Here is a 9836-nt window from a genome sequence, read left to right on the forward strand (position 1 = left end):
GGGTTTGAGTTTGTGATCAAAGGGGTTCATATTCTATTGGTGTGGTTTGGCCGAAATTTGCTTTCCCAATTTGAGATTGAAGCTAGACCGTTGATCCCGCACCATCGGATGGTGGTGACTCGGTGTGGGGTGTGATAAGCCCGATTGAGGTAATCTCCGGCACTCTTCAATTTTGTTTCTTGCAATCTTATCTTTTATTCTCAAGCATAGTACATAGTTGTTTCAATGGTATCAAGTTCTTAAGATCTTGGTTTTATTGTTATGTTGATTTATTTTGAAATTTATCTTACTACAATAAAGACTACATGTAAGTGATCTTTTGCCAAAACAAAATAGTGAAAAAAAAAAAAAAATGTATTCCCCAATAAAAGATCACATATATCTTTCTTTCACATTTTTAGGTGGGATATGGATTTTACCAGACCTGATGTCATCCACTTAGGTAAATGTGGACCTAGACTCAACTCTTGGGTAATTGTGGTCCTAGACTCAACTCAATAGTTGATTCATTACTTCTAGACACGTACCAAGAACGGACTCTGGGCAGAGGTGATCAGAGCAGTGGTGCGAGTTCCATTCTAACCAAGCGACGCGACTCTCCAAGTTCAAAAGTTGTAAATGGAGCCAGCCCTCCATCTTGACAAGTTGAACCGACGCAATTACCTAGCTTTTAGAAAGAGAGAGAGAGAGAGAGAGAGAGAGAGATAATTACATCAGTTCTTTAGAGAAATATGTTTCTTTGACACAGACTGACAATTCTACTACAAAATCACCCGAGTCTCAGACTGACTCTGGTGATGCCCATTGAGTTGGATCAATTTGCATTTTCTAGTGTTTAAAAATCTATTGATTTCTAATTCCGATCAATGATTTGGATGGAAATCAGTTTAAGACTAAAACGGTTATGGAATGGTATGGATCTGGCCTGGCTCCCCCCATAAAACTGATCTTAAATGTTTTTTTTAAAGCTTATTTAATGTTTTTTCAAGTCCTCTCTAATCCTGACCCCATAAACTCATATTTTTATTTTATTAATTTTTTGACAATTTTTTTGAATCATTGATTTAGACCAATCTTGACCCCATCCAGATCGTTGATCCAACAATCCGACACGGATGAGTGGGTGAACAATCAGTCCCACTAATCCGGATGGATTTTAAAACACTGGCATACTCTAAATCGTGAGTTTTCAAACAATGGTTTTTGGACTGAAGTTGAACCTCGTCATTGGTGACATAATAACTCCAACATAAGCCATAAACAAATTATTTGTCCATTAGCGGCCGTGTTGCTATGGGAAGATTTGGTTGTGTTCACCTTTAATTAGGTCTTCCAAAAGAGGAAACCACTAATCCATTAGAGTTTCAATAAATATAGGGACAAGCGTATACAAGACATTTCATTTAGGTCGGCCTATTCAAGAAAGAGATCATTGAACCTATTTAGCCTTAGTCGTGCCATAGGGCTGGGAATAGCAAGAAATGAGGAGTCCCCTATTGAATTGGGTGGGGTTCAAAAATGGCCGGATAAGCAGTAGGGCGGTGCCCTGTTGCTTGTTGCCTTTCGAGCTGTAGTTTGCTGGGCGTGCTTACCGTGAAGAAAACCACATGTGCGCTAGCTGCAAAGAAGAAAACCACATGTGCCCTAGCTGCAAAGAAAAGTGCACTACCACTGTGAAAAGCGAACCCTCCTAAACAAGAGTGAAGTGAGGGCTCTCTATACCTCTGGGTTAGGTGAGGCAAAGCCTACTAGAAAGGCGAAGACCTCCTAACACAGAAGGGACGGCTATTTTCTAGGAGGTTTTACCTCATGGACCAGAGGGAGGTAACTGCCCTTTTGGTTAGGAGGCAATGCGATTGCCTTCATGTAATGACGTGAGGAACCATTTCTAATGGAAGTTAATGGCTGTACAAAAGCCTACTTACTAGCTTTGGCATGCTTTTTGGTGAAGCCCAAAAGCATATGTTCCGATAGCTACATGCCCCATAGGGTAAAAAGTAACCCCAGATTAAGGGCAGTAACCTCCAGAAAACAAAAATAATTCAACCCAAAAAAGAATACACATTTGATGTGTCCAAAAATTCTTAAGATTAAACGTAGATCATCCAATATTTTTATAATCAAATCTAAGTGTTTAAAAACTCAAATCTTCATTTTTCTTTCATAATGCTCATCCGGGTATTCTTATGTAGATTCTAAAACTTTTCGATTGAAATAATACTCATAAATAGTTTACCAGATCACCTAGTGTAAAGTGTAGACCCTCTAGGAAAAAAAGCCCAGGCTAAATTGGTTAGCACTTGGCCTTTTACAGTCCTAAGCTCAATTCCTAAGAAGGGTAGGGGCCCTCTCCCCTATTACTCACCCCAAAAAAAATTGTGTAGGCCCTCAGTCTTGTTTAACTTCTCTTTGGTAATTAAGCACTGAAAGTGATTTCCATGTACGGACTGGGAAGAGGGCATCTTATAAAAAGGTATTACGTCGACTTAAAAGTTCACAACGCATACCACACATATGCCAACCTACCCCAAAAGAAGACAGGCTATGATGCTAGTATACAAAAACTCCTTTTTAAAATTAAAAAGGATTGGGCAATTATTTTGTTACTCCTATTCCAATCATGAAAAGGAAGAGCAAATGAAATTTTACAAACCAAATGAAGGAAAAGACTTTTGTTCCTAAAATTTTTGCCATCATAAATTGCTTGAACTTTCTAAAAGCAATAAACTAAAGGGTGCATTTAAGCCCTTTGATGCAATTCCGGCCTAGTCTTTACTAGAAAAGGTAGAGCCACACCTCACAATCCCATTGAAGAATGCAGTTCCAGCACAAGGAAACCCTCACAATGGCTTAAAAATTCATAGCGGCGACTGATTATGAAATTTAAATACCCAAAAATGGTAGATTTATGAAAATTTGAAATGGATAGTCCAAAAATCATTTTCTTTTTCAGATCTATAATTGTAGAAGTCAAGATGATCAATCTGAGGATTTTCAAATGTAGAAATTGAAATCTCCGATGAGAATTGAAATGTTCAGCTCTACTTTTATTTTAATCGCAAAGCCTAGGCCTTCCCCTACCATTTTCCTAAACCAAATGCGGCAGCCATTTATGAAGAAATCAAAAACCTTAAGGCCATGGCCAAGGTAAAAGTTCCTAATAAACATAGTATCAGAAATAATTCTATCAGAGTCAAAGGTCATAAAAAGAATCTGGAAGCTATCGCCAAACAGCCAACAACAATATATGGAACTAAAAAATGTTCGAGAGAACAAGAAATTTTAACCCATGGGATGTTCACGAATTTGGATAGTGGTAAAATTTTCCACAAATCCCATAAACAGTTTCTGTTTTAAATATGCAGATACTCACATAGGGGGGAACTATTTACATGGATATCAGCTTCCCACAATCACATAACATGGAAGTAATCATGTTACGGGAAGTAATGAGAATGTCAAAGCGGAAATAATAACTAATAGGAGAGGGAATAAAATAGACAAAATCGCAGTTGACATTTACAAGAATTACCAAATTACAAAGATCCAGGGTTTCCTTCAGTGTGTCCTTGAAGTTGGTGTTGTTGCTCCCCAAAGAACTGCCTGGCATTACGCGCCACTTCTGCTTCGATTATTGCCTCTAACATGAGATCAGAACCTCGAGGAACGTCTGTAATACGCCATCATGCCTACTTATATTGCAGGCAAGTCACAAAGAGAAAACTAAACAAAATAACTGGTTCAAAAGAATTTTACGATTCCTATTCCGCATTTTTCTCTATCAAGGGCCTCTATATCCAATTAGGATAAAAACAACCACAGCAAACAGTACAACAAATCAAACAAAACAAAAAATAAATAAGAAATTCACCAGCTCGCTTTGGTAGGAGCCCTGTGTTCTCTGCAGAAACAGGAAGAACACTGAGGAGACCATCCATGTTTTCAGTGAGTTCCTTTGCATCTCCATTGCCTACTTGTAAAGCTCTCTTCTTCAAGGCTGGGGATTCTGCTAGCATGGCATATGCGGTTGCCTGTGAATGCAATCTGGCAGAACTCTCCTGATTATTCTGGAAATCAAATATAATGCAAACAAAACAGATAATGGTTCAAATATATAACGACTTTCTTATTTTTTTGGTTCTGGATTGACTAGTGACATGGATAAGCATGGAAATAGAAATTAAATAATTAGAAACTGACAAATCTTTAGAAATCCAAACCTGGAGCGAGAACTCTGGTGATCTATGGGCCTCCTGAGTTTTCTCTGTAATGATGGAACCTGCAAAATACAAATGGAGCAAGAAATATGTATGCGGCAAGTGATACCCAAACAATGGAAACCAATTAAACGTAGAATGGCAAACTGCTACTGAAAAGGAAAAAAGTACCAAATATTTCAAGAAAACCTTATCAAAATCAAACTATTTTAGGACCTTTTATGACACACAATACAGAATACAGCAACAAAGCAAATCAGATTGAATGGTATCACATTACTTTTTAAGCATCAATCTCAGGAAAGACACATGTTTGTGGAGGTAACAAGGAGAAGTACACCATTATCCAATGTATGGTGTACGGTACTTCAATATGTCATCCACAGGCTGTTCTCACTGACAGATGGCGGAGATTAACTGTGCTTGGGTGATGTCTCAGTGAGTCCCCACTACAGTTAATCTCATCATCCATCATCATGAATGAGCAGTTGATGCCAATGCAGAGCACCAGAAACCATACTGCATTTGATCATGGTACAATTTCATGTTAACAAAACCATACTTTTCTCCGTCTGTACACTACTTAGTGTAACTTCTGTATGATCAAGACTCCGTGTCATTGGAGTGGGATTGATGATCCGTAAGCTTCTGATTTCATAGCGAATTGCATCTAATTGTGCCATGGTATCTTGAAGTTCTTTGTGTACCTAAAGAATAAAGAATGAGGACGTTAGGAACACAACGTAGAAGAAAGAGATATTGTGATGACGATTCTCAATGAGGCTATCTAAAAATGAACAAGAAATTGGATTTACACATAGAATACAAAACCACAGAAGTAATTATTAAGTTTATCGAGATGAGTAGACATCCACAAAACTCTACCCTTAATTCTTAGCTGACGAATAAAGGACTACACACCTGCCTGCTATATGCTCATGTTGCTTCCCATCCACGTCTAGGATGTGAAGTAGTGAACACATCTAATCCAACCAAACACTCTACAATGCCATATATCCAAAAAGGTTCAATGAATCAAACAAGACCAGGCTATAGGAAAGTGTGGACAGGTTGGGTCATTCTCCAGTCCAACCCACCATCAATCGAAAATTAGCAAGAACAAGATGGACCTGGAGTTTAACCTATCAGATTGAGGAGGATTTATAGTTTTGGTTGAAACAACGAGATCAACAATGTTCCCAAAGGCAATCTAATTGCCAGGTATCTTTTAACTTGTTTTCTCATCGAAAAAAAGGACTTCATAGCGATTACTTTGCAATAGAATGTTCAAATTTACTTAAAGTAGTGTGTCCGTGTGTTTTGAGGGGGAAGAAACCTTGACAAGTTAACTGCTCCATACCATCCTTGAGACCAATAAAGCTTCCTGGACCACCAAAAGCACAGTATGTCCCATTCTATCAATTACCCAGCACTCACGGAGCATCCCCAAGAACATCATTTTCTCTCTCAAGGATTAAGCCAAGTTGCTTCATGTTTCCTTCTCTAGACTATGGATCCACTTTCTCTCCCAAGATTCATTCCCTGAAACTCAGACCAGCCAATTCTCCTCTCTGACAATAGCATCCAGAATTTGCCATTCTTTTCATCCCTAAAACCCATAGTTTACCTCTCTAGATATCAGTCCAATCTCTCATGCCCTCTCTTTAATAGTTTGTCAGCCCAATCTCTCACTTTTACTCCATCATCATCATCAAAGCCTTTTCCCAACTAAATCTCTTACTTTTACTTAATTAGTCATATTTCCCTCAACTTGAACCACTGCTATAATAGTTTAATTATGCACAAAGCTCCATATCTCCTATGGATGATGGGTTCTTCTTCTGGGTATTTGGAAACACAATATTGACCTCCTATCAGGGAATTTCTAGTGGTGTTCACACTTTAGTTTGGTAATAGATTGCTAGAATTTATATGCACGTGTATTGTTCATTTCTCCATGCATACTCATGTAGTCTAATCTATGCTCCTAGCCTAGGAGTTTATGTCAGTTGGTCATTTAAATGCTTCCATGCATGCTCATGAGTTTAACCATGCTCCAAACCTATGAGTATGGTGTGCCTTATGTGTATATGTGTTGGTAATGTTCATCTTTTAACTCTTGCAATCTTATCCACCTTCTAATATACCTTCGATGTCCTTTAAATGCCTCTTTATTTATTATATATACGTTGTTGTTTTGAAAGCTTGTTGGCATCAGATTCATGGGCACTATTTGTCTTCTTGCCATGGATTTAACAATTTAGTCTTTCTTTTTCTTTTCTTTTTTGGGTTTTCTAGAGGAACGATCATCTAGTAATAGGTTAGGGGCATGCTTCAAGGCATCTTCATGCCTATGCTTGTGAAACCCAAGACTCCCAACCCTAAGGGAGTTTTATTTCACAATTTGTTTCTTAAACAAGAAAAAAGATTTTAAACAAAGATTAACTTGGTATGTTATCACCAAGGGCCCTTGACTCTCTTTCATAGACTTTGTCAAAGGCCTAGTTACCCCATCACTTCCCACGTTTTTCTCCATTTTAAGTACGGGGTAATCCCTAAGCTTGAATAGAGTAACATTTGGTCCCTAGAGTGGAGATCATATCTTTTGCTTTTATTGTGTTCAGTCCAACTCGAGGATAGTTGGACCACCGGATTCATCACCCACAACAACACAAAATCTATAGGGTAAAATCATAGTAATCCTTAAAACTGTTAATCTTTCCAATTCCCCCAAACAAGTTCAATTGATCTTCTTTCAAGTGGACCTTCATGAATGTTACAAGCCCACTAACATAAAAGAACCTTGAACCTTTCAAATGCATCAATAACACAGGGCTCCCATTAGACAAAAGTTACGGCCAATAGCATAAAAGAGCAAAACATATTTTATTATTCAGATATAACTTCCAGAATCCAATAAAAAAACCATCCAACCATTCATTACACCCCTATCCAAGAAATTTTTTAAGTTTTGACTAAAACACAAATCCAAAAACACTGTCAGAACAGGCCAACTGCCTACCAGATTTTTTCTCGATAGAGCCATCAAAAACTTTCACCCCCTCCTATATAGAAACCCCTCTTAACCATCAAAAAATGAAACCCGTCATGGCAAATAAATCACCTGAATAACATGAATCACTACAGAGACATGGAGATATATTTTTCTTTTAATTGATCAAAGAAATTGATTTATATCTTTACACAATCGTGCATCAAAAACCTTGTATGAAATATCAGAAATTAACATGAATAGATAAACTTACCTAAACAATGTAGGATAAAGGCTACAAAGACATTTCTCCAGTGTGGAGGTCATGCACTCACATAGGACAATTCTTAGACTCCTACTACACTCTTGTTCAACTTTTACTATTTATATACAGTTCACCAGTTGGCGTGGTTCCTATTTCTCTTACTTCAAAGGATAAAATCATAGAACTCAACGCATAAAGCACATCAAAATATACCCAAACAAAACGCAATATTGTTATCCAATACAATGTTCAAGATCTTTAAGAACCCGTTTTATTAAGCTTTTTTTTTTTGTCACATCCATACAGAAACAAGTAAAATATCATTTCTTTCTTTAATGGCAAGTAACCGAATATGCAGCAAATTAATTCCAATTGCGAAAGTGGTAAACAACAAAAATCCATCATACGATACTTTTCCATTTTGATATAATGAACCATTAACAGGTCTCCAACTTATTGGTAATTGACTAAGGCCCAAGAAGAAAGAATACAATCAAATGAAAATTTTAATAAAAACAATATAATCTGAGAAAATTAGAAAATAACCCAAAATCTCATACCTGACTAGCTTGAGACACTTGCAATACATCTTGGAGATGACCCCGTGCACTCTGCACATGCCCCACTGCTCTTCCTGCTAGCCTCCCTGCTGCTCTAGCAATTATAGGTAGGTCCTTGGGCCCTATAAAAATAACCCAACAATTTATTTAGAATAAAAAAAACTGATATTGTACCTGTTGGAAAAATATGGAAGATCTTCTGATGAATCATTATAGAAAATGCAATTTTACAGGATGGATAAATAATTGAACACATGAACATTAACAAGTACTATTCAAATATAACACATTATTTTACCTTGGGTGAGGTTTGTATAAGGTGTCAACCTTAAACATTCAAAGTAAGGCACACCTCTAAATCTTGCTAAAAAGGGCAGCTTTCGTGCCAAAAATACTATCGATGACTTAAAAATCTACCCCTAATTATGAAATCCAAAGCTCCAAAAAATTGGTGTATATCAAGCAGTTCTATAAACATTCAAAACTTTAAAAAATGGACCGCCTAGATAATGTGTTACAAGACACATTACTTTTAGGACTTGAAATCCTTTTTTTCTCATATCTATACATCTCCGGGTCGAAATGATTAAATGCAGTGTCTCTGTCTTTCGCATCGCGCAGAAATACTGGTTACAGGGATGCCATAAAAACATAATCACCCATCAAAACTCAAACCTCAAATTCGTCTGAATAACTACAACTTTAAATGTGCAGTGTAAAATTGCATATATTGCCAAAAAAAACAAGACATGTAAAATAATCTAAAGATAAAATGATAAGTGCCGTGTACAACCTAAAATTCAAAAACATTTCAATGGCTATACCCTAATAAATAAATGAATATCGAAGCTTTAGGGTTTTGTAAGCCATAAATTCTGGAAAAAATTTGATGAACCCCAATTGAAGAAGCTTACCAATCAAAGCAGCGGTTGCTCCCAATATGAGAAAAATCTCACCATATGAGAGACCCAGCATCTCTCTGTAAGTTAGGGCAAAAGAAAACCTATGAGAAGAAAACCATTAATGAAAAATTCAGTACCGATAGGAAATGCGAGGAAGAAACGAGAGACATATGAGCAAAGAACTTCTCTTTTAAGGAAGGAAAGATAAACTAGTTGTGTATGATAAATGGTACACTAGCAAGAAAGACACCGTTAATATACGATGCTGAACGGTGGAGATTTACAGGAACCGTGTGAATTCCTATCATTGGGAATACTGTTACTCTCTGCTGTCTATATAACTTTGGGGCGTCTAGGAACTAGAAGTTGGAAATGATACCTGCAATTCCTACTTCTGAGATCCGGATTTAAATACTACGTTTGGTTACCTGTCGAAAATTTCTACAACAGTGATGTTTCAACATGGAAGCTTGCAAATTTGGAGCCCAGAATTTTGCAAAAATTTGGAGCCCAATGCTTCCCCTATGGTGTAATCCCTCAGCCAATCCATTTTGAATGGAAGGCTAAGATTGCCCCAATCTCAATGTCTCGTCTTTATACTATTTTATTTTTAAATTTGTTTCTATAAACTATTTTGACACTTAATTTTGGACGTCCAATCCTCTATTAAACTTGTACGAGCGAAAAATATTAAAAAATATTTTTAATAAAATAAAATGATCAAAACCCTTTGAAAGTTTCAAAGGGTATTTTGGTCATGATATTTTATTGAAAATTTAGTTTTAATATTTTTAATAGGTGCGGCCCAATGAGATGATGGCATGAACCAAATTTCATAATCATACAATTTGTATAAAAAAGACAAAAAATAAAATGCTTTGAGACGTCGGATCTAAGATC

At 36.8% G+C, this 9836-nt stretch overlaps 1 protein-coding gene across 10 annotated transcripts; it reads right to left on the reverse strand.

Moving 5' to 3' along the window:
- Positions 1-3280: 3280 nt before the first annotated feature.
- LOC18429533 (uncharacterized) lies at positions 3281-9575 on the reverse strand. Of its 10 annotated transcripts, none has more exons than XM_020664112.2 (7): positions 9365-9575; positions 8949-9037; positions 8035-8156; positions 4780-4924; positions 4221-4279; positions 3872-4067; positions 3281-3670 (listed from the first exon to the last, which is right to left on the reverse strand). In XM_020664112.2, the coding sequence occupies exons 2-7, from the start codon at positions 9007-9009 to the stop codon at positions 3537-3539; spliced, it is 717 nt and encodes a 238-aa protein (XP_020519771.1). In that variant the 5' UTR covers positions 9010-9037; positions 9365-9575; the 3' UTR covers positions 3281-3536. The 10 variants fall into 10 exon arrangements, with proteins under 10 accessions (XP_020519771.1, XP_088717731.1, XP_088717732.1 ...); XM_088861605.1 differs by having other exon boundaries at positions 3281-3689; positions 9365-9572; XM_088861606.1 differs by having other exon boundaries at positions 3281-3689; positions 9316-9460.
- Between the last annotated feature and the right edge of the window lie 261 nt (positions 9576-9836).

Source organism: Amborella trichopoda, chromosome 3 (assembly GCF_054954075.1).
Source record: "Amborella trichopoda isolate Santa Cruz 75 chromosome 3, AtrichopodaSantaCruz75HAP2 v2.0, whole genome shotgun sequence".
Classification (NCBI taxonomy): domain Eukaryota; kingdom Viridiplantae; phylum Streptophyta; class Magnoliopsida; order Amborellales; family Amborellaceae; genus Amborella; species Amborella trichopoda.

Coding starts and splice junctions, on each gene's coding strand:
- LOC18429533 (XM_020664112.2), bottom strand. CDS start 9,009: ATGCTGGGTCTCTCATATGGTGAGATTTTTCTCATATTGGGAGCAACC. Junction 4,280..4,779: donor TAGTGTACAGACGGAGAAAA/GTATGGTTTTGT, acceptor TGTATTTTGCAG/GTTCCATCATTACAGAGAAA. Junction 3,671..3,871: donor GCTCCTACCAAAGCGAGCTG/GTGAATTTCTTA, acceptor GGCGTATTACAG/ACGTTCCTCGAGGTTCTGAT.